The sequence below is a fragment of the Physeter macrocephalus genome, chromosome 21 (genome assembly GCF_002837175.3).
Source record: "Physeter macrocephalus isolate SW-GA chromosome 21, ASM283717v5, whole genome shotgun sequence".
In the NCBI taxonomy this organism is placed as follows: domain Eukaryota; kingdom Metazoa; phylum Chordata; class Mammalia; order Artiodactyla; family Physeteridae; genus Physeter; species Physeter macrocephalus.
The window spans coordinates 21,878,150-21,903,131 of record NC_041234.1 but is presented as its reverse complement, the minus strand read 5'-3'; the positions used below and the strand labels follow the sequence as shown (position 1 = coordinate 21,903,131).

The window sequence follows — 24,982 nt, the reverse complement described above, 5'->3', positions numbered from 1 at the left end:
CCTTTAATTTCTAAGACAACGGATGTGCAAGGCCGGTTTGTTCCAACAGAGGATAGCGTGGACGTCATGAGAGCAGGTGAGGAAGAGGAGAAGGTGGAGGGCAGGTGAGGAGTGGGGGCAGGGTGCTCTGTTCTTTCCTACCCACTTTGGCCTCTACTCAGTACAGCTTGCTTTATTATAGGAAGGCTACCACATAGGCCACTGTGACTGATTTATCGGTATCAGCCAACATCTGCTAAGTTTTACTATAACACTTGTTCTGGAATTTTTGAACACCTGTAGCTAAAGCTTTGGTGGCAGGTGAGTAAGGCTGGTTCTTGAATGGGCATCTGGTAAGTGGCCACCATGGTCCCAGAGAGGCCCTGGATCTACTGACAACTGGAAGCCAGCTTCAGCTTCCAGGTACCCTGAGGCTGCTGGCACCATTAAAAGCTGCAGTTCCTAGTGCGTCTGGCTAATCAGCTGGCCCTGCCCCAAGCTGAGCACAGCAGATCTCAAGTCTCTGCCCCACCGTGGCTGACTGGCCACGCGGGTGAATGGTACTGCCTCTGCGGTGCTCCTGGGCTTTGGGTTTTGTTTTCTTATCCCAACGACTCTGTAGTACCTTGAAGAAACCTAAACTCTGTGCAGAGAGTCTGTCTGGGGCTTCCTTGGGGCCAAAGCCCCTTTCTCATTGCCCCAGAGGGCCACAGAGCAAACTCAGCGAGGGGTTTCTTCCACGTAGCACACAGAGATGAGTGCTCATCGGGCCAGATAACCACTGGTCTACACCTAAATCCCTCCACGGGGATGTGAGAAGTGCGAGAGGTATTAATCAGATTCTTTATGACCTGGTTCACCTCACTCATGAAAGTAGGACTGTCTTCCCAACCCCTCGTGGCCACATGGAAAGATTCTTGGATGAAAAGATGTTTCATCCACGAGAGTCCTGGCTCTCTGAGGCTCTCTTTTCCCCAGGGAGAGTACCGGCTTCGTGTCCCTTCATGGGTCTAGGGTAGCCATTAGGGCCGACTGCAGCCATATTCCTTCCTCCAAGGGGACGGTCCTCCTCAAACGCAAGCACAAGCCTGTCCTGTAGGTGGTTAACCCAACACTGCACATACATGTGTAAAGTAGACCATATGTGCACCTGACAGATGCCTCCTGCACACTGCATTGGAAACGCGGTCCGGAATCCTCTAAAATGTCCCCTGGCCATTACTGATATGTCACTGAAGTGTTATTACTGAAACAGGATAGCAACCAGAAGAAAGTTCAGGGCTGCAACTTCTTTCGATGTGTCTCTCGAGACCGAGTTAATCAGTACTGTCTGTGGCACCGATCTGGTTTGTGTGTGTTGGCGTGTTGAGGGTTTAAGCCCTTCCCGAGCCGCAAGAACACAAAACGTGGTAAAAGATTTTTAAAACTGCCACGAAATACACACTCGTGCTGGCTGGGCCCACATGCCCTTGTGAGAGGAAATGTCACACACGGTTTGGTAACTGCTTGGGAAGAAAAGCTTTTTAGACTTATCTGAGGCCAAGCCCTCCATGTGCAAAAACTACCAGGCTAACATGCTATGCCTTGATCTAAGTGATGGTCAGTACACAGGTAAGCTCATTTTGTGATAACTTATTAAGCTGTATACTTACGATGTGTGCGCTTCTCTTTATATGCCATATTTCAATAAAGATGTTTTAGGAACAAACTTAAATAAGATTAAAGTGCATCTGCATTGCTCAGCAAGAAGGAAAGCGGTATAGGGGCCATGGAGGGAGGGGTAATTATAGTCTGGGAGAGCTGATACAGAATTCAGGCAGATAAAACCAGAGCCATGGCAACATTACTGAGGTAACACTACTTGGGCTTTGTTGGAAAAATGATCTGTTGGTCTGAAAAAAGTTCTGTGTTAAAGATACATCAAGGTTTTTTTTGGTTGTTAGGTATATATGCCGATCCTTCCACCCACAGCAATATTATAGCAACTGGCCGGGAGATCAGAAGCCTGTGGGACAACACACTGCCTGGTGCAGGTGGGCAAAATAAAATCATGTTCCATCCTTGAGTATGTGTGTCTTGCTTAGTTTGCATAATGGCTTCTCCCATTCTTTTTTAGAGGCTGGGTGGAGGTAAAGGCATATAACATTTCATATACACAAATTCAGTTTCCTCTTAAGAAACAATAATCAAACCCTGAGATCAAATAATGACGACAGGATGAAATTTGCTACATTTCGGCTTTCTTTAAAAGGGAGCGATCTCACGCACAACCCCCGGTAACTAAGAACCAAAACGGGACAGGTCAACCAGGAAAAGAGCCCTACCCCCCTCCCCGAATCCAAATCAGCCATTTGATGTTTGGAGTTGTTTAGCCTCCAATTAAGGCAGCATTTTGTTCAGCTAACCTCCATTTGACCTACAGAAGAAGGGAGTTGTTTTTCTGGAGCTAGTCATTAGTTGAACTGTAACCAATATTCCCTTGATGGCAAAACTTCATTTAAGTTGAAAAAGGAAAAATCAATGAACAGATGACCTGAGGACTAATGAGCAAGGAGTTCTGACCCCATCCATCAGCCTTTCCCCAGGCACGGGGAGGCCGCCAGAGAATCTGGAGACCAGGGAGGGAAAGGAGAGCAGGAGACAGAGGAAAAGCTAGGTCCGACCGCAAGATTACCTGGGAGAATGCGATCCCAAAAGCCACTCCAGCGATGATTCCCATGTTGGTCTCCATGAAACTGGTCACCAGATCATAACAACCCTGAAAACACAGAGACACGGTCTCAGAGACATGTTTCACCCAGACCAGACCGGCTGGGTTACCTCGCGACACTCCCACATACACCCCAAACTTCATTCCGCAAACAGAATGAAAAATCTCAAACATACAAATGGTACAGAACCCCCAAGTGACCCTTCCTCTAAAATCACAGTGAACATATGGTCAATCTTGTTTCATTTAAATTTCTTCAACACTCGTCCCCTGGCTGGATTATTTTAAAGTAAATCCCAGATATACACTTTCATCCACAAACGTTTCTGTTGTATGATGAAATTGAGCAAGAAGTCTGTAAGATCCATGAGGCGAATGCTGTAGGGATACAGAAGCAGACTTAAACACGTGAAAAGGCATTCTGCATCCTTGATCAGGAAAACTCAATCATAAACATAGCTACTAGCATTATGACAACAAATGACAGAATCTTAGATAAATGAAGTGAAATCCTCTGGTTAGAAGGAGGTGTTTGAATACCTGCCAACTTTATGGCATTTTAGGGTTCTTCCTACAGAGACCATTAAGTTTTCTTTTAGTAGGGAAAAACCCGTGTTCTAGAGTCATATTTTCCACAGATTTACTATGGGACCTTGAAGAAGTCACTTCCCCTCTCTCTATTATGATGTCAGTGACCTCATTCGTAAAATGAAGTAAGTTTCCCTTTAACATCCTGTGAAATCTCCACATGTTGTGATTAAAACCAACACCAATTTTACCAATTTCAATGTTAGTTTAATATTGATAAAGTTTAATTTCTTTAAAAGAAATGGTCTGGTTGGAGTTCGACAATGTTGCTAAACTAGTTTTGTTGTTATCCCGGATTACATTTTATCAACCCAGTCCAGGTAGGACACCAAATTTTGTGCATCACTCGTAATGCAAAGGCAAAAAGCTGACTCTTCCTGTTAAAACGCCTGACAGCTCAAACAGCAGGAATTAGCGAACATATAGGTGTGTCAGTGTGTGGGTGTATGTCTATAGTTTGGAACGGGGCCAAATCAACCTAGACTTCTGAAGTGACGTAGTCAGCTTTGGAAGACATGGTCTTTTTCCAGTTTTCTGAAAAAGGGCCTCAACTTGAATGTATGAAGTCTTTGAAAAATCAAAATTTCATAAACAGGGTAAAGAGGATTATTGTTTATCAAGAAAGGCCCACTAAATTGTAATAACATCTGAAGAACAAGAACAACCAAAAACATGTCTCCCATTTTTAAATTCAAAGTTTAATGATTTAACATTTCTCATAGAGCTTGTGAAAATTCTGCCAATGCTGTATCTTCTAATAAATGATATTTTATACATTCACAGTCTGTCTGCAAAGACAAAGATGCATTAATTTAGCAGCAGTGCTTTGACACATGTTTTCGATGCAATGGACAAACTATGCTCCTTAGTTACCTGATGCAAATTTGAAGGCCGGGGCAGGGGTGGGAAAGGAAATGCATTATTGCTCATGGAAAGTTTTGAAATTTGATTCTCTCTTTACAGGAGAAGCTTGCTCACTGATTTCATTTCTACTAGTGAAACTATATATCACACTATTTTCCAAAAGGTAGTGGAAAGAAAGTCAGTTCGGGTTAGGAAGAAGTCAAAGCCAGAAGAGAGGTGGATATTCTAGCACTTTTCCAAATGGCAGCAGCTAAGATAGAGTTTTTCTGTGCTGGTCATCGTTCATTGCTGTAACTCCTCCCCACAGCGATGCTCGGGCCAGGGAATGAAGTTCAGACCACCGCCAGTGTTACATCAGCTCAAAATATGGAAACACAAACCCAGTAATAAAAACCAGAGAGAAGTGAGGTGGGCTATTTTCTTACTCTGCAAAATATTTTGGGATAGGTGTTTCTGGTTTGTTTTTGAGGGGGAATAGGGGTTTTTTTTTTTTTTCTATTTTTTTGGTTTTTGCTGTGAACTTTAATTCTACACATAAGGTGAATATGTTTTTCTAAAGTATGAAATGTCCTACAATGGAGTAGAAATCAGAGTCAGTCACATTATTTTTGAAAAGCCCACTCCAACCAGTAAGAGAAAACAGAAAAATGAAGTAAGGGCCTGGCATTAGTACAACTGTGGCAAACTCGTTCTCTAAACCTTGCTCCTCGCAGTGAGGTTTTGCTAAAAGCGGCGGCAGCAGCATTACTGGGGCTTTTGTTAGAAATGCAGAATCTGAGGCCTCACTCCAGACCTACCGAATCAGAATCTGCCACATCCCGGGGTTACTCATTTTTAATGAGTTTTAATGAATGTTAACAATATCTCCAGATGTTTCACGTGCCCATTAAAGTCTGAGAAGCACTCTTCGCTAAGAAAAGTTCCTCCACTCTTTTTCACTCTCAACAAAGAGCAAATTAATAAATTATAGCAATAAGAGAGTTACGTAAGGTGAGAAGATGAAAGTGATTTAGCTTCTTCATTGTTGTTTAAATGATACAAGACCCAGGTTGCAATAAATGCTTTCCTTCTCCAGCTTTTTCTCTGTTGTTCACTCTATGGACCCACAAGCCCATTTTCCAGGTCTCGGCCTAGCTACGCAGGCTGCCCGAACTGCTTTGATCCTACAACCCCAGCGCACGTTTGCCTTCCACCTCAAATGCTCCCCGAAAATTCTCTTATCTACCCACAACGACCTCTTTTAATTTCCTAAAATGAAAGCCTGATTGTCAGGTGTGAGATCAATCTACAGAGACCTGCTAAACGTCCTAGGAAACACCCAGAAACAGAACAGGTAATTTGCTCACCCTCTCAGCAAGTCTAAATCAACAGGGCCTCGGATGGGAAACACCTGCAAGTGGCAGGCTTTTCAGTAGCGGGAGTAGCACGGCTGCTTCCAGGCAGGTACTGGGAGGAGGTACCTCTGGAGCTGCCAACCAGAATAACTCCCTTCCTCTTGCCCTGGCTCTTTAGAAAAAGGCAAGGAATTCCTAGAGGGTAGGGGTCAGTCAATGCTATTAGCTAACTGAACCTGTGGACGTTTGATCATCGTGCTTAGCAAAACCAAAATCAAAGCTGTCCTCAAAACAAAACGATAAATATCCTGCTTAACCGCTCTCACCTCCTTCCTGCTCTCTGCCAGTGATTTGTACAAGGTAGGTTTCTCAGGCTGCCAGGTAAGAGCCAAGAGCCACCTTTCTGTGCTATCAGGGCACAGGGTTCAAGACACTAAAAGATCTATGGGGATTTAGAAATACATGTATTTTATATAAAAGGATTCCACAGAACTAGGACCTGGTGGGAGTTAATCTTCCTGGGGGAGGGAGTCAGTTTGGGGAGACTAACCTTTATGAGCATCTACTATCACTACACATCTCCACCCCATCGGCATTGCTTACCTTTTATAGATGAGGGGTCGCAGACTCAGGCCTGGGAAATAATTTGTCCGAGAAGTTCATGTGGGCATTAAATGAGAATATCTAATGAAACTTCCTAGGCAAATTTCAGTTTTCATTCACTTTCTCTCCACAGAGGGAGCCAGGTTGGAGGGTAAAAGGGACGTGAGAGAGAAGTATCTCTTCCAGGTATTTGAGGCACCCAGGAAAATGTAAAGTAGGATTGTCGGGGGGAGGCTGGGAGTGAGGCCAATTTGTAGGTTATCAGTGAAGTGAAAAAATGCTCCCCTATCTTTCTGGAAATCACTGTAAGTATTCTAGAGATGCACTATAGGATCTGCCTCTAAGCCTGCTTTGGAATACAAACAAAAGACCCTCCCTACAAGGACCTGCTGCATCATTTCTAACAAAAGGCACAGTGTGGTAGGGTGGAAGACAAACATCGCCGTTATTGTCGTGACATTTACACCACAGCTACCATTTAACATTACAGTTAACGTTCACCTTGTCCTTACTCTCTGCCATGCACTGTGCTTTAGATACTTTATCTCATTCAATTCTCCCATCAATCCTAAGGGGCAAGAACTGTTATTCTCTCCATTTTACAGATGAGAAAAACAAGGCTGAGAAAGGTTAAGTAACTTGATCAAGATCACACAACCAGCAAGTGGCTGAGCCAGAATTTAAACTGCAGTCTGACTCCAGACCCTGTGGTCCTGACTTCGAAGCCCTCAACTTTCACAAAAGAAGTAGTTTGGGTGAAAGTTTTTTTTTTAGAAAGAAGCCTTTTATCAAGGTTGACGATTGCTGCCTCTACAAAGGACCTCCTGAGGCTCTGCTGTGCCAATATCTCACTCCATAAAGCACGTCTTGCCTTCTATACATCGGAGCATCCACTGAGTGCCAGGTCTGCTCAGCACTTCATAAAATGGCAGCATAATGACATATACGGATGCTCAGTGGAGGTGTCCATGAAGAAACCAGAAGTCACCTTGCTGATGAGAGGCGAAGGAGGCCTCAAACTTTGGGTTCATAAAAGATTCCAGTTGGAACAGATGTTCTCTTAGCTCACACAAGAAGCTGTCTGTCTGTACTGAACATCTTATCTCACCACACCAACAGCCAAGTAATAAACCCAGAATGACAAAATGAGCTTCCAGAATATGGCAACAATGCCTTGCAGCAGTTCTGCTACAAATACCAACATTACATGGGTAAAATACAGAAACCATCTCTTAACATTCTTATCTTGAAAGGATGGCTATCTTCTGTGAATTATTCAGTAGTTGGCCCGGATCCCATAGAATTTTGAAGAGCTTAGAAAGCTAGAACTTTGGGATTTCCCTGGTTAAGACTCCAGGGAAGTCCAACGGTTAAGACTCCAGGCTTCCACTGCAGGGGGCACGGGTTCGATCCCTGGTCAGGGAACGAAGATCCCACATGCCGTGCAGCGTGGCCAAAGAAAAGAAAAAAGAAAAGAAAAGAAAACTATAAATTTACCTTAGTAAGAAAAGAAAATTTACCTGATGGCGGCATAACCACAGGTAAACTCAAGAGTAGGGTTTTTTTCTCCCTTTTGTTTCAGCAAGACCTAATTTCTATCTGGCATTTCCCTAAATGTTTAAGGATAGATAGCCCTCACACACAGCTGTATCATGTCTTCATCAGATTCTCTGCAGAGTGGAACACAGAACTCATTTTCCTTTTCTCTACCTAAGTTTCATTTCCCTCATTTCTACTATGTACTAACTTTCAAATTTCTCTCGGCCAGTTTTTTTTTTTTCCTCTAATTTCTTTGGGAGTCAGGATGTTGAGAGTGAGTTGAGGTTGTTGACTTCTTTTCCCAATGCAGCGAAGTCCCTAAAATCAAGGCCACCCTCCTCGCAGAAGCAGATGCTGTCTGTCAACTCAACTCCCTCTTTCCGCTGAGGACTGGCACCCAGCTGGGAATAATTTCATGTTTCGAAGGTACATTAAGCAGAAGACAGACACCCAGAAAGAAGAAAGGCCACATTCCCTGACATCAGCATCAGGGTTAACAGGAACCACTTGCTAACCCTTCCTAACTATGCCTCGAAGAGTCTCGCTGAGGCACGGCTTTCTCCTTCAGAAGTGGGCAGCCCAGTGCCTCTCCCTGGCCAGAAAGAACCACAAAGGAAGATTCCTGACTCTCTCCAAGACTACCATTTCTAACCTATTTGTCATAATTTCACAGAGACAAAAAAGCCCTCCCCAAACATTCACCACTGAGTCCCATCAGGGCCAAGAGGGAGCGAGTACCTTCTGGTTCACTTTAGTGGCGGCCACGGTCAGGTTGTGCAGATCCTGGGGATTACAATCGGTGTCGTTCATGCAGCAACTTGGGGGGATGCCGTGCTCCAGAAAGTAGGGGCTGGTGCTCCAGTTGGTGTAGTTCTGCACCCCACAGCAGCTCAGCTGTTAACAGGGAAAGGAAAAGAATTAAGTGTGGCAGATCAAAGGCACTGTGGTCTCTGCACTCAGCGCCTTGCAGCTTTTAAAAGAGAGACATGGGCCCAGGCCCTAAGTCGACAGGCACAGCTTTGGTGAGTCAAGATGAGCTGAAGCTCCACTAACAATTCTACTCACTGGCATACCCACGTGAACTCAGCGAACGAAGTGAGTCCTAGACGCCATATCGTGTTGGTTTCCACCTCCCAAAGCCAAGCAGCTGCTCTCTGGCCTGGCTAAGCATCAAAATCACCTGCGTGATTAGGTGCTGCTAAAGAGACAGATGTAGAGATCTACCGAATCAGGACTGTCGATGGGGAGCTGAGGCCAAAATGGTTTTAGAAAGCTCTCCCCAAGATCTGTACTAATACGTACATAAATGGTTTAGGGGGGAAAAAAGATGCACATGGAGGAAGAGAGAGAGCTGGTGTTGGTAAACTACAGCCCACCAGCTACCTGGTTTTGTAAATCAAGTTTTACTGGGACACAGCTGTGCCTCTGTGTAACGTATTGTCTAGGGCAGACTTTGTGCTACAAAGGCAGAGTTGAGTAGTTGTGACAGAGACTGCATGGCCTTCAAAGCCTCAAATAGTCACTACTTGACCCTTTACAGCAAAGATGTGCCAACTGCTGACAGAGGATAGTGAAGCAGATGGGGCAAAATATATCATTAATTGGTGAATCTGGGTAAAAGGGGTACAGCTCCTTGTACTATTCCTGCAGTTTTTCTGGGTAACTTTGAGATTCTACCAAAATAAATTACCAAAAACATAAAAATAAAAATACTGCTTCTGAAGTAAAAATGAAACAACACAACAATAAAAGACACCCCTCAATCAAAAACCTCTCCAGATGATCCTGATGGGCAGTCAGCCTTGAGCACCTCCAGGCAGGAAACAACTACTTTCCTCACATCTTCTGCGAAGCACCAGGCAGCCTAGGCCATTCACACGCCTGCAGGATCCTCAGTTGCTCTGAGATCGGCTCTCCAACCCCACTGCACCGCCCAAGCCGGTGAACACAGCTCACCTGAGCTCTCCGCCCAGCCTCAAGACACCATTTGCAGAAGGCTGGTCTTAGGGAGCCAACTCGAAGTCAGGCTGTCCTGCACTCACTGTTCCAAGGCTTCAGATTTTAAGGGCAAACTAGCTCTCCTTGGGATGCTCACATCCTTACAGATGAAAAGCAAACTGGAGGGAGTGGTCCTTCTTGACACTAATTACCTAGATCCCTGGACCCTGAAAAAGTACTGGATGTCCACTGTTGGAACTGGGCCAAGAGCAAACACTGCCAGTCCAGCGTCACCGGCAGCCCACAAGTCCAAGGCCCGACCTCGCAGGCCATTGCCAGCCCCATCTCCTTCCTGGAACTTACGCTGCGCTGCACGTGATCCACCGCCCGGCTCCTCTCATCGTTGCCATTGTAATTCTGCATGGCATCAGTGTAAGTCCTCAGGAAGGTGTCCTTGATCTAGGGAAGACAAGGAGCGATGTGGTTCTGGTCCACTGCAGCCCAGATGGACACAGATTCGTACCAACTTCCAACCCAAAATAGCCTCTTCTGAGAGTCTCCGAATAAATGTAGGCCAGGGAGGGGATGCCCTGTTTTCTGAGACAAAAGAGCTCAGAAGATCGGCTCAGGAGTTTAAAAAAATGTTCCCTTACCCCCAATCCGGAGGAACCCTGCCTAGTTAAATGAGCCACTCAGGTGGCTAGTCAGATTCGGAAAGGGCTGTGATGGTTTTCTAGTTATTTTCTTGGAATTGGTTACTGCCTTTCTTTCTATAACTTTTTCTGCCCTTACTCAGAAGAATGACAAAGGACAGGCCATTGTGTGGGGGGCGGGCAGGAAGACTGATGCTTTGACCAGAATCAGATCCCTCGTCTACCATGCAGGAGTGGGGCAAAACCAGCTTTCACTTACCTGTCTTTATTGAGATGAGAAAAAGAGGCTAAAGGACATGGACTTTACTTGTTAATAAATGGTTAGCAAAACACTTTCTCCTTCTCTGTGAACACATTTGACCTTGGGTTATCTTTCAAGTTCTGTTTCCCTGGAAATCTGCTGAGCGGAGCATCAGGTGTGTTACCAGGCAACCCCGCTTATGGTAAAAAGTGCCCAGATTGGTGAAATGACTCTGGCCTGGACTTCAGCAAATGACAATAATTACCTGGTGGGAAGCTTAGGGCTAAATATGGTGACTCTTCTAACTAGGCACATTCCTTGCTGAGATACTGGACGCTATGCCCATTGGACAGTTACAAGAGATAAAGAGACACTATTTACATGGAGCTTCTAGGCCAAGGTGGTTGCCACACCCAGCTGTGTCCTCTCGTTTCATTGCACGTGCATCGTCTCTTAGGCGTGGGCAGGTCTACACAGACTAGAGCCTGGACCACTTTGAGGACTCCCACTGAAGAAACGAGCCCATTGCTGCCCTGCCTGCAAGCTATGTTTCCTTTACTGTATCCTTCTCAGTCAATGCTGCTAGGTTGTGACCTATTCTCATCATGTGTGTTTGACTCTTTAGCCAAACTCAAGACCACTACTGGTGGCCGAAGAGTGGCACTGCAACCCCCAGCCACCACTTCCCTAAATGGTTTTTCAGTGAAAAGAGGTTAGGCAGGTAAGGATGTTCAGGTCCTAGGTATCAGGAACCATGCAGAGAAAACCCCTACGTGGAGCCCGGTCCCAGCAGCACATGGAAAGGAAGTAGGCAAGGGCTCAGGTTGGAGCGAGCCAGGCTGGGCCTGGGGTTCACACATGCATCGGGGGCACCTCTAGGCCGTGACTTCATCAGGTTTTACCTCAGCTGAGAATGAGAATGGGGGATCTAACTCTGGATGCAGTGCCCACATGAAATGGTTCTAGAAGTCCGTCTTGGCATCTGAGAGGCCACATGTGGTAAAGGGGAAGAGCGGGGAGAAAGCGCCTAAGGCAGGCTCACTGGGAACTTGACTTGGCCAAGCACAAAGGCAGGGCCTGGGAACAGGTGATGCCAGACTTCTAGAGCCACAGTTACCACACTCGACCTCACTGACTTTCCTACCTCCATCTTGCTATTTCTTTCCATTCTAACACATGTGTAGCTGCTTCTATCTTTACTGTCATTTACAGGGAACAATAATGAATTTGGGGAGTGGGGAGTTAGAACCAGAACTGTATTGTAGTGTATACACTTTCTGACCTATCATCAGTATACACATCTGAAAAGTGATACCACGGCAGCTACAGACAGCATGAGAGCAGCTCATCCCTGCATTAGCATCTATACGTTGTCCAAATAGAGCAGCCTCAGTGACAGGACATGGAAGGATGGCCACATGTGACAAAGGACAGCTGGGAGTGTCCTTGAAACTAGCAGTTTTGATCGCAAAACCGGATTCAAAATAATTCTCCACAGCTGTAGAAATCTCAAATTTTACATGTAAATAAAAAACAAAGCACAGCTTTGTAGGGGTTTTTGATCATGACTGTCTTCTCTCCCTTTCCCACACCACCAAGCGAAGCCACAGGGCTCCTCACCACTGGGGTGTGGATTTTACCCCCGGGCGACAGGGGGCGCCCCGCAGGGGCTCTGGGGAGGAGACAGTAGAGCACAGGCTGCTTAGGGGAAATGTAGCACTTTGCCTTTGGCCAACGACTTGTTTGGCTTGCCTCTGGCCTCTGAGAAATCTTGATATACGGATATACACTTGTGCCTTGCTGAAGTGGCTACTTTTAAAGTATTTAATCTATATGGAAGGTCATTTTTTTAAAAGAAGGAGGAACGACTTCCCTGGTGGCGCAGTGGTTAAGAATCCGCCTGCCAATGCAGGGGACACGGGTTCAAGCCCTGGTCCGGGAAGATCCCACATGCCGCGAAGCAACCAAGCCCATGCGCCACAACTACTAGGCCTGCGCTCTAGAGCCCGCGAGCCACAACTACTGAGCCCACGTGTCACAACTACTGAAGCCCACACGCCTAGAGCCCGTGGTCTGCAACAAGAGAAGCCACCGCAGTGAGACGCCCGCGCACCACAACGAGGAGTAGCCCCCACTCGCCGCAACTAGAGAAAGCCCGCGCGCAGCAACGAAGACCCAAAGCAGCCAAAAATAAATAAATTTTTTAAAAAGCCAACAAGGCGGAGAATCCTTTCATGCGACATCTATATAAAGAAATAGAGTGAGGGTCAACAACTAAGGTTTCAGGTTTGGCGAAATTCCCGCCTGTAGAATTTTCTGGGCATTTCAGCTCATAGCCCATGGCATTTGGAAACTAGCAAATACCACTGGGGATGCCAGCTAGCTTCTCTGCATCCTTTACCCATTCCAAGACGTTTCAAAAATCCTCCTCCCAAAGACCCCTGAACTGAGTTCTCCACTTGGTGTATACTCACCTCGTGACGAAACACAAACCCGGAAATGCCAGCCACGAGTTCAGCCAGGAACACCAGAGACAGAAACATGGCATACTGCAAAGCAAGTGGACAAGGACACAGTCAGATATGGCGGGGGGAAGAAGAGTGCTTCTTTGGGCTAGGTCCCTTCTTGTCAGGGGGAATTAGACAAGTCGTCATATTCCCTAGAAGGAAAAATGGAAAAATCCTCTTCTCCATATGTTCCCATATGAGCCTCCATATAAGCATGTGTCTGTTTAACATGCGTAAGCATTTGGGGACACACGGGCTGAGGACAGCGCATCCAGGGACCAGCATCATGCCTGTCAGCTCAGCTCAACCAGGAGAAATCTGGAAGGGCTTTTTACAACTAAGTATCCACTATTCTTAATGTTAGGCTCCTCGAGGTAGAAAGTACTCTGGAGGGCACAGGACACAGTTCCACCCTGTCTGTGAGTCCTTTAGACCACTTTCCTCACCAGGGTCACCTGGCATCTGCAAGCTGAGACCACTCCCTCCACCCGCCCATCCCTTGCAGCTCATTCAGGTTTTAAACTGTTCCGATTGCCAGAAAGGCTTCTTCTGCTTGGCCACAGTCTGCCTACTTGTAAATTCCACTTACTGGTGTTGGATCTGCTTTCAGGAGACGCCAGAACCAGTGTGACCTCTCTTCCACGCCACGGCCCTTCGTCTCTGTGAATACAGCCATGGAGGGACCCGGCTGCTTCTCTCAGTTCGGGCAACCCCTCCTGTTTCCTTAAGCACATCTCCTATGAAGTGGCTTCAAACCCCCTTCCTTTGGAGTTGTATCCCTCCCATTCTGACAGAGCGGCCCAGATGTGCACAGGCCCACGTGATACCCTTCCTCACCATGGCCTGAATGCGGCACCCGCAGCAGTGGGTCGCTTGCCTCTCTTGTTCTGCCTGCGGAGTTGATAGCCTTTTGAAAAGCAAATCAGCTCCGCTGCTGACCAACAATGTTCGCAAGCATCTAAAACCCCCAGTGCTTCTTACACATTTCATGCTTCCTGTACTTTCCAAGTCGATTGTGTGTGTGTGTGTGTGTGTGTGTGTGTGTGTGTGTGCGCGCGCGTGTGCACGCGTGCGTGCAAGTGCCTAAGTTCAGGGATATTATATGGTACTTCTGAGACATTAAGGGTTTCCATTTTTGTGACTGAAAAGCAGATAAAAGGAAAGAGAATTGATTCCTCTCCTACGAGGCATATGTCTTAGAATCTGCTTCTTCTCATCTCAAAATGAAATACAACGCTCTCGAATGTTGGGAATGGCCCTTGGTGATGCCCTGGAATTTGAGTACACTGCACGTGGCCATACTGCTTACTTGTAAAGTGTACATATGTCTTGTAAAGTTTATATGTGTGCATGGGATCATAAATTATTTTTCTCAGCCAGGGGCACATATATTCAAAGGAGGAAATACTGCCTTAAAATGCTGGTTTCGTTCAAAATATTAATAAAAGTCTCTCCGCACACTGAAAGCACAGACACTAAAGTATCAAACACACAGTTATGAACAGAAGGCTCCATGTACACGACTTCTCTCTCTCAACTTGGTACAAAATGCAATTAGAAGCACAATTTACTCTAGGGAGACTCTCACCCCAGGCCTAGACTCCCCCAGAAAGTCCTGTGAGAAAGTGACCATCAGGAGGCAGGTGGGAGAAAGAACTTTTGACTCTGTGGTGTAGCTCTTAGCAAAGAGGTCACGGTTCTGGGCCTCCATAAAGTGAAAATAGTTATTTTCAATTGTTTTGCAATTAATGAGGTTAAATGAGGACTGTAAAATTTTAGATGGACAGCTCATCAAGTGACTTCTGCTCTGTTCAGCTAGATCAGCAGTTTCACGTCCCTAGGAGGTTCTCTGCTTCTGGAAGCTTCCAGAGGAGAGCTGCTGCTCCTTCAGAAGGCCTGCTGCGGAGAGCCTGTATTAAATCCAGGTGGCAGGGTTTGAGTTTTCTCCAAATGAAAATACTGTAGTAGAAATAGTCCTGGCTTTAGAAAGAAACCTATCTGGTTTCCCGTCCCAGCTCTCTGCACATTAGTTGTGTGAACTTGGACAAGGTATTTCACCTCCAAGTCTTTATCACATAACATGAAAACACAACCTGAATTTTACGGCGGTGGTGAGGAATAAATAAAATGGAGTATGCACACAGGACAACATCGAGCGGGTAAAAGGAACTAAATGGTGGCTTTTAGAAGACCAAAACCAATACCAAGCCCCCCAAACTTCTCTACTCGCCAAAAGGGTCACTTGCTAGTAAGCTCACAAGTGTCAGGAGAAAATGGCAGCATGGTATGAAACCGTCAGATGAAGCCAGAGATGACTATTCCATTGTTGCATGCCCACTTCTGCCTGCTTCAGTCATAGTCTTTGGGCTGGAAGAAACCTTGGTGGGTTAGTCCAATACTGTTCTTTCATAAATGGGGACAAAGGCCCAAAGAGGTTACATCCTTGCCCCTCAAGACTTAAGCCAGTTAGCACCAGGGTCAGTCCGGTCTCCAGGTCTCCTCCCTTCTTGTTTGGACAGATGGATTTTTAGCAGTCTTTGTTTTCCATGCCTCTGGAGTTAATTCTTCCCTTGCTACTCACTGTACTGAAGAAGAGGGTCTCAGCTCTGGCTGTGCAATAGCACCCCTGGAGAGCTTTCAGAAAATGTGAAGCCAGATCCTGACCGCCATAGCTTCTGGTTCCATTGGCTGGGGGTTGGCCTCTGGCAGAGGTGTTTTTAAAAAGCTGCCCAGGTGACTCAGGCACAGATCAAAGTTGAAAACTACAACACTAGACCAAAGGAAACACTAGCGCCGATAAGAAGTACTAGAAGGTAGACTCACAGTGCTAGTGGAGGTGACAGCAGCAGAAGTGCCACCATATGGTCTCACTACGGCTTTTCCACCAACCTGGAAGGATTAGCTGTGGCCAGGGTATCAGCTTCCCACATGGTCTTCAGGACAGAGAATGGCCAAATCAAGCACGACCTCCATCAGGTTGCCAACAAAGAGACTGACCAGTGCCCATTTGGAAGGTGCTTCCTTTGGAGTGAATCACCCTCACACCCGTATCTGTCACTAGATGGTATTATGGGTTACTGCAGTCTAGGGCTAAACAAGAAAGGACGGGCCACCCAGCACCGAGGGAATCTCGACTCTCCCCTTTCAGAGAACAAGACGTCTGAAAGAAATCCTTTTAAACAAAATTTTCTTTTGAGGAGAGGCTCTTGCTGCCTTTTATCTGTGAACACCGTGCACATAAACTCTTATTAATGAAAAGCATGGGCAAGAGACTAGATAATTAGGCAACTGGTCTACCAGAAAGTTAAGGCTTGCAGCAGCAGCCTTTCAACAGCCTATCCTTATCCTTTGGGAAACATCACTGCTGTGTCTGTTGAGTGGGGAACCTCTGGCTTAGCTCAACTCCCACTGCATGGAGCCAGGCTGTGCAGGCGTAGAGGAGAGCGTGCCCATGCATCCCAGCACAGCCCAGCTCAAGGAGGCAGAAAAGTATTTCTCCACTGGGAACTTGGAAATGAAAGGCTGCTTATGTTCGGGGTACTGCCTCACCCACCAAGGCTACACATCACATGCCTGCAGAGATTTCTAAGACAGAATTCAAAACTGGAACAGGGCATCTTGCCACGAGGCTATAAACGGCTTATTAGAACCGCTGGCCACTGCTTTGTCATCATCTACCTTGAGGGACCAGGACGGGATTTTTTTGTGTCAGGCTATATCTGGGGTTGTTTCTCCCTCTAGGGGATTAAAGGGTGGGTTAGGTAAAAGCCTGGACTAAAATTAGACTCAATGACTATTAAGGACTCATCTGTGGCTTCAAGAAGGGCCACTTTGCTTTCACGTGATTTACATTTTTACAAAACAGAATCAGAAAGCAGTATTATATTGTGACCTACTCACCAGTTTCAGCATCCATGGGCTACCACGGCATGTGGCAAAGCATCCAAACAGGCCAAACACGACAATAGTGGTGCCAGTTCCGATGAGCACATAGGGAGCATTTGTGGAGTTCTCGGCAATAAGGGAAATATAGGTGCCCAGAGTGAGTTTGCCCCAGACTCCAACGGCCAGCAGGATCACCCCAGTGATCTGAAAAGAAGCAGGAGTGAGAACTGTGAGACTGCTGCTGAGAGAGGTGAGAATCAACACAGAGCAATGTGGCTGGAATCTGAAGACTCCAGTTTCCGGGAGCAAGCAGGCACTTGCTGTAGGATTCCCTGAAGCAGTGGGAGAGGCCAGAGCCCATGAACTAAAGCCACCACACAGTAAAGACACTTTGATTTTGGACAACTAGATCTGTCCCTTACACAATCCCATATGCAGGTACCATATCAACTGTAAGTCAAGCCAACACTAAACAACTTTTTTCTAAAAGCTGCTTAAAAAGTACATCCTAGGGACTTGCCTGGTGGCTCAGTGGTTAAGAATCCTCCTACCCATGCAGGGGACACGGGTTCGAGCCCTGGTCCGGGAAGATCCCACGTGCCGCGGAGCAACTCTAAGCCCGTGCGCCACAACGACTGAGCCTGCACGCCTAGAGCCCGTGCGCCACAACAAGAGAAGCCACCGCGATGAGAAGCCCACGCACTGCAACGAAGAGTAGCCCCCGCTCACGGCAACTACAGAAAGCCCGCGCACAGCAACAAAGACCCAATGCAGCCATAAAAATAAATAAATTCAATCAATCAATCAATCAATCAATCAATCAATTCTAATACAGGTCTGAGAGCCTTCCCAGATCTGGTCTGGGAGCTGCTACTCAACGCAGAGCTGGGCATGTGACTCCAGTAAGAACATCAGCCGCCCTCTTCAATGGCATGTGTGTATATGGAATATTTTAAGGATATCCTACGTGATGTTTTCAAGAACAAGGTGATCTTCTTTGACTATCATGACAAAAATCTCTACAAAAGCAAAATACTGAAACTATTTTCGAATCCCTATTGATGTGCTGCCTTATTTACAATATTTTATTCACTATAAAACAACAGAAGAATCTGAATAGTGCCTGGAATTAGCTGTACTACAATTTGTCAAGTCACGCTGATCGGCCCAAGGAAATCGCCACAGGGTGTCTGCACCATAGAGCCTCGCATCACTCGGGCCCTTACTTCAGGGCATAGACTTGGGGCTGCACGCCATGCCTGACTCTCCATCCCCTGCAGGCCACACACCCCAGGAGCCTTAGCTGCTGAAGCCAGTGGCTGACTTTGTGTCTCTAGCTCCCCAGCCCGTCTCTCCCTCAGTTTACCAACAGCTGAGCAGCTCATTAGAACTGACATCCCTCCAGCTGCCACCACTTCTGACATCTTATGAGGCTCGAAAAAAGCTTGGATGTCCACGGAAGCCCTTCCCCAGTTTCTCCCACCCTATCCCCAGATGCCCCACACCAAATGCCTCAGCTCCCTGTGCAGCCTGCCCATTCGAGTGAGGAGGAAAATAAAAAAGAAGGAAATAATGCCATTTGCAGCCACATGGATGGACCTAGAGATGACCACACTGAGTGAAGTAAATCAGAGAAAGACAAATACCATATGATATCGCTTATATGTGGAATCTAAAGATGATACAAATGAACTTATTTACAAAACAGAAACAGACTGACAGATATAGAAAGCAAACTTATGATACCAAAGGGGAAAATGGGGGATAAATTAGGAGTTTGGGATTAACAGATACATACCACTATATATAAAATAAACAACAAGGACCTACTGTATAACAGGGAACTATATTCAATTATCTTGTAATAACCAATAAGGGAAGAGAATGTAAGAAAATGATTTATTTATTTATATATACGTAAACAAAAAAGTGAGGAGGCAAGATGAGAAACTGGTGAAAACCTGTATGACACAAATCAATATCCGCCTCTCCAAGGTTTCCCCTGTCAGTCAACAAACACACTGTTCCTTAATGTCCCTACGTGAGCACATACCACTACACGAGGAAGCAAACGGCTGGGCCAGTGGAGATGCCTAGGAGCTTCTCTCTGTACACTTCCTTCTGCAGTTTGGAGCCATCAAGCTCCACCATCAGATTGTTTCTCTGTGCGGGGGGAAAAAGAACAGACCCTCCACCTTTACCCATACCAGCCGAGAGTGGGCTCCACTGGTTTGGGGGATGGGATCAGTGGACGCAACAAGAGCTTCGTGAAACTCCCCTACCCCCATCCCGACAGCCTCCCTACTTTGTAGAACCATCGCTGTGAAAGAATTAAAAGCTTTGAAGTAGAAAAAGGTCGAGGAACTTGGGCTACTTTTATAAGGCAAAGGTGAAGGAATGTGATGCAATCTTGAGGAGAAAGTGTTTGACACTAACACTGGGGAGAAAGTGGCCCAGTGGAGGTCTACCGCCTTTGAAAAGTCAAAATGGGCATGGCCTTAGTGAGTTAGGAAAACCAAGAATGCATTTGTTGCCAAGAGTTCCAAGTCCTGTACTGACACCTGGTGGTTGCTAAACAAAGTACCTTCCTTGAACACCTCTGCCATACTCCTCCAAACGGAAACAAAATGCTTTTCCTCCATTAAAATCAAAATTTAAGATTCAACTCTCTACTCATTAGGGTTAAGAATGCAGTGAACATTAGGTAGAAAGGACAGCGCTTGAGCTATCTTTTATTACTCAACGCTTAGCACAGTGCCGGGCACAGAGTAAATGCTTAATATTCATTGACAAATACATTTCATTCCTCTGGGTCTTAGACCTCTATTTTATAAAACAGGGTCTTTCACATGCCAAATACTTACAAAACTTCTCCATCAGGTGAGTACTGAGAGGTAACTTAACATGAAACCAAAGAGAATCTTTCTCCCCTACTTCCCTCTCTGGCATTAACTGCCTAAAGCTGTAAATATTACAATGTAAGTGTACTGAACAAAACCAAAAAATTTAAACTACTCATTGTTGAGGCCGAATATGTCTCATCCAGACACTTTCAATTTCATATGATTGCCCCCAAAGATTCAGTAACCTTTCAGACAGACACTGACTAGCTGCATTCTATACTCTATACTCTGTATACTCTCTATACTGTCAGTCATTATTGGAACACGATGGCTTTAATGAAAGTGTCTATTACTCACCAAGTATAAGAGTCTGATATTATATTTCTGTCACCAGTGATTTCATGAAGTTCATTTACTAACAAAGATTATGTGCAGTATGCCAAAGTTAACACAAATCCTGCTTTTAAGGCAAACAATATTAACGTTTTTATTCCTTTTCTTTCAAAAACTAATTTCTGCAAACGCAGTCATTGCTTTGTGTATAAAACCTCTCCTCGTGCAAAGTACAAAGCCTATGGTATCAACTTGTTAGAACGTTCATACAATGTAAATTACACAAATATTCTTTTTTTTTTTTTTTTTGGCAAAAAGGCTATTTTTGCAGACCTCCAAGGGTGCCTCTTAAAGATTGCCAGTGGGTGCAAACAAACACAACATTGTGGGCACCATATTGCTTGGGAAAAAAGCCACCCAATATTTTGACCTTGACCAACCCAGACATCCTCTAAGGGACTCCTCCTCTGAATGAGGTAGAGACTGGGATAGACCAGCCCCTTCCAGCGCCTGTGTGCCAGGAATCTAAAAACCAGCCAGAGAGGAAAGTCCTTCTCCAATGTCCCTCTTCTTCTACTCAAACATTCCCGATGGGCCAGCTCTGTGTGTGGAAGCCTGAACTCCACAGAGGCAGGTCCTTCTGCACAGCCCAGACCCACCTCTTTAGCCTCATCTTCCTCACTAGCCTTTGTCAACTCTATGTACTTCCAGGAAAGTGGAGTTGTCCTCTGTGTGCTTCCTGTACTTTACTGCTTCTCAACCTTTGCTTGTGATGATCCTCTGACCTAGAACCCTTACCCTTCCTATCACTACCTGTCTACATCCTAAACTCTTAGGGTACCCTGGACGCCCTCCTCCCAGCCTCCTTAAACAGAACTTATTGGAAATATGCCATCATCATGCTGCACCCCATCCCCCTCCCATGCACGTCCAGGACTGTGAGCCCCTCAAAAGCAGGAGCTCTGGGCTTTGTGTACAGTGAATGCCCAGTACATGTCTGCTGCATGAATGAACCAGCATCTGATTGTAGAGTTAAAGGGGGAGAAGTTTCATGTTAGCCTGCTATACCCTCTGGACATCTCTGAGGAAATGGTAGAATGCCCATCTGAGCAGGCATCATAATCTGGGGGAAATAACAGTGCTAAGGAGAAAGAAGAAGAAAATAAACAGATAATGGAGGAAAAGGTTGGGCCACAGTGCACCCTGAAGTGAGGAAAGCCATATTTCGTGATGGTACTGGTGATGGACTTGGGGTGAGTCTTGGAAGAAACTGCCAGGCAGTTGGAGGAAAAAAATTACAAGCAAAGGGCTAAAGAGCCACAAAACACAATAAACAAGTACTTATTAACATTTTTCTCGCTATAATAATGCTTCTTACCAAGGATAAGAAACATACAAAGACAAGCCAAAGACAAAAGTCACTGTGGTCTGCAGGATTTTTTTTTCTTGGTTCCTGTTAACACACACAGCAACACTCACCCCTACATGTGCCTTGATGAGCACCCACAGAGTGCAAAGTAAAGGACAGGTTCTCTTGACCTCTCTCTTCTGCTCTGGGGTGCAATGAATGAGTGGGTTCAGAGCTCGCCAAAGCAATTTTGCATCTCAGATCTTCAGAGACCTCAAATTCCAAAATCAGGTAGTGTGTCACCGATTTTGGCTTTCTCATGGAAGTTTTGCTTCCTTCTCAGAAGAACCAATCAGCAAGCAGCCAATAGTGTGGCCAAGGAGGGGACAGATCAGAGCCCGTAGATAAACTACGCAAGTGGCCTGGTGAAGGCCCTGCCACCTTACAGGCTCCCGCCTCAACCACAAGCCAGGAGGGCAGGCCTGGGGCCCACCAGCAGCAGCCAGGCTGTCTCTTGGTCTCTTAACTCCCAGCATCTCATGGTGGCTTGACATTTTCTGCATGCTTGCAACACAGCTCGAAATATATGGAGAGCAAAGTACCTCTGGCTACTACTAATTTAGGCTTGGTGAGGAGGCTGAAAAAACTAGAATCAGAGCTAGAAAAGGTTTGGTGTGATTGTTCACATTACTTGAAAATTACACTAAAAGAAAACTACAGGTGGGGTTGCCACTGTACCAAGGTGTGTCTGAAACGCTCTGGAAGAGACTTAGTGAGGTTTATGTTCATCCTGAAGTAGATACAGGAGAAGCAGGTAGCAAAGAGAAATGAGTCCCCTTGCTCCTGCCAGGTCAGCACCACAAATGCTGGGAAGTCTCCCTACTGTCCTTACAGCTTCCTGATCCCCGGAGAGGAGCCAGGGATATAGCACTTCCGTCCTCCTCACACGCCCAGAGGCGTTTTCTTGTTCCTTTGTTTATTTATTTGTAAAATCTTTATTGAGGTATAGTTGATTTCCAATGTTGTGTTAGTTTCAGGAGTACAGCAAAGTGAATCACTTATACATATACATATAGCCACTCTTTTTTAAGATTCTTTTCCCATATAGGCCATTACAGAGTATGCGGAGAGTTCCCTGTGCTACACAGTAGGTCTTTATTAGTTATCTATTTTCTATATAGTAGTGTGTGTCAATCCCCATCTCCCAATTTATACAACACCCCCACCCCTTACCCCGCCCCCATAACCATAAGTTTGTTTGCTACATCTGTAACTCTATTTCTCTTTTGAACGTTAAGTTCATTTGTAGCCTTTTCTTAAAATCTAATTTTATTTTTTTTATACAGCAGGTTCTTATTATCCATTTCATACACATCAGCATATACATGTCAATCCCAATCGCCCAATTCATCCCACCACCACCACCCCGCCGCTTTCCACCCTTGGTGTCCATACGTTTGTTCTCTACACCTGTGTCTCTATTTCTGTGCTGCAAACCGGTTCATCTGTACCATTTTTCTAGATTCCACACATATGTGTTAATATACAATATTTGTTTTTCTCTTTCTGACTTACTTCACTCTGTATGACAGACTCAACAAATGACCCAATTTTGTTCCTTTTTAATGGCTGAGTAATATTCCATTGTATATATGTGCCATATCTCCTTTATCCATTCATCTGTCGATGGACACTTAGATTGCTCCCATGTCTTGGCTATTGTAAACAGTGCTGGAATAAACATTGTGGTACATGACTCTTTTTGAATTATGGTTTTCTCAGGGTATATGCCCAGTAGTGGGATTGCTGGGTGGTATGGTAGTTCTATTTGTAGTTTTTTAAGGAACCGCAATACTGTTCTCCATAGTGGCTGTACCACTTTAAATTCCCACCAACAGTGCAAGAGGGTTCCCTTTTCTCCACACCCTCTCCAGCATTTATTGTTTGTCTATTTAGGTCTTCTGCCCATTTTTGGATTGGGTTGTTTGTTTTTTTGACACTGAGCTGCATGAGCTGCTTGTATATTCTGGAGATTAATCCTTTGTCAGTTGCTTCCTTTGCAAATATGTTCTTCCGTTCTGAGGGTTGTCTTTTTGTCTTGTTTATGGTTTCCTTTGCTGTGCAAAAGCTTTTAAGTTTCATTAGGTCCCATTTGTTTATTTTTGTTTTTGTTTCCATTTCTTTAGCAGGTGAGTCAAAAAGGATCTTGCTGTGATTTATGTCATGGAGTGTTCTGCCTATGTTTTCCTCTAAGAGTTTTATAGTGTCCAATGTTACATTTAGGTCTTTAATCCATTTTGAGTTTATTTTTGTGTATGGTGTTAGGGAGTGTTGTAATTTCATTCTTTTACATGTAGCTCTCCAGTTTTCCCAACACCACTTACTGAAGAGACTGTCTTTTCTCCATTGTGTATCCTTGCCTCCTTTGTCATAGATTAGTTGACCATAGGTACGTGGGTTTATCTCTGGGCTTTCTGTGCTGGTCCACTGATCTATATTTCTGTTTTTGTGCCAGTACCATACTGTCTTGATGACTGCAGCTTTGTAATATAGTTTGAAGTCACGGAGCCTGATTCCTCCAGCTCCGTTTTTCTCCCTCAAGATGGCTTTGTCTATTCAGGGTCTTTTGTGTCTCCATACAAATTTTAAGATTTTTTGTTCTAGTTCTGTAAACAGTGCCACTGGTAATTTGACAGGGATTGCACTGAATCTGTAGATTGCTTTTGGGAGTATAGTCATTTTCATAATATTGATTCTTCCAATCCAAGAACATGGTGTATCTCCCCATCTGTTTGTGTCATCTTTGATTTATTTCATCAGTGTCTTATAGTTTTCTGAGTACAGGTCTTTTACCTCCTTAGGTAGGTTAATTACTAGGTGTTTTATTCTTTTTGTTGCAATGGTAAATGAAATGGTTTCCTTAATTTCTCTTTCTGATCTTTTGTTGTTAGTATATAAGAATACAAGAGACTTCTGTGCATTAATTTTGTATCCTGCAACTTTACCAAATTCATTGATTAGCTCTAGTAGTTTTCTGGTGGCATCTTTAGGATTATCTAAATATAGTATCATGTCATCTGCAAGCAGCGATAGTTTCACTTCTTCTTTTCCAATTCTTATTCCATTTATTTCTTTTTCTTCTCTGATTGCCGTGGCTAGGACTTTCAAAACTATGTTGAATAATAGTGGTGACAGTGGACATCCTTGTCTTGTGCCAGATCTTAGACGAAATTCTTTCAGTTTTTCACCATTGAGAATGATGTTCGCTGTGGGTTTGTCATATATGGCCTTTATTATGTTGAGGTAGGTTCCCTGTATGCTCACTTTCTGTAGAGTTTTTATCATACATAGGTGTTGAATTTTGTCAAAAGCTTTTTCTGCATCTACTGAGATGATCATATGGTTTTATTCTTCAGTTTGTTAATATGGTGTATCACATTGATTGACTTGTGTATATTGAAGAATCCTTGCATCCCTGGGATAAATCCCACTTGATCATGGTGTATGACCTTTTAATGAGTTGTTGGATTCTGCTTGCTAGTATTTTGTTGAGGATTTTTGCATCTATATTCATCAGTGATACTGGTCTGTAATTTTCTTTTTTTGTAGTATCTTTG

General features: G+C 45.0%; 1 protein-coding gene across 1 annotated transcript in view; it reads right to left on the bottom strand.

Annotated features, from left to right (window-relative positions):
* Positions 1–24,982, bottom strand: part of TSPAN7 (tetraspanin 7) — a 139,251-nt gene that overhangs the window by 8,453 nt on the left and 105,816 nt on the right. The window contains exons 2-6 of the mRNA XM_028482530.1: positions 16,857–17,045; positions 12,924–12,998; positions 9,919–10,014; positions 8,356–8,511; positions 2,654–2,737 (exon numbers count right to left, since the gene is read on the bottom strand). Coding sequence (XP_028338331.1) covers positions 2,654–2,737; positions 8,356–8,511; positions 9,919–10,014; positions 12,924–12,998; positions 16,857–17,045 — 600 coding nt within the window. The remainder of the gene's footprint in view (positions 1–2,653; positions 2,738–8,355; positions 8,512–9,918; positions 10,015–12,923; positions 12,999–16,856; positions 17,046–24,982) is intronic.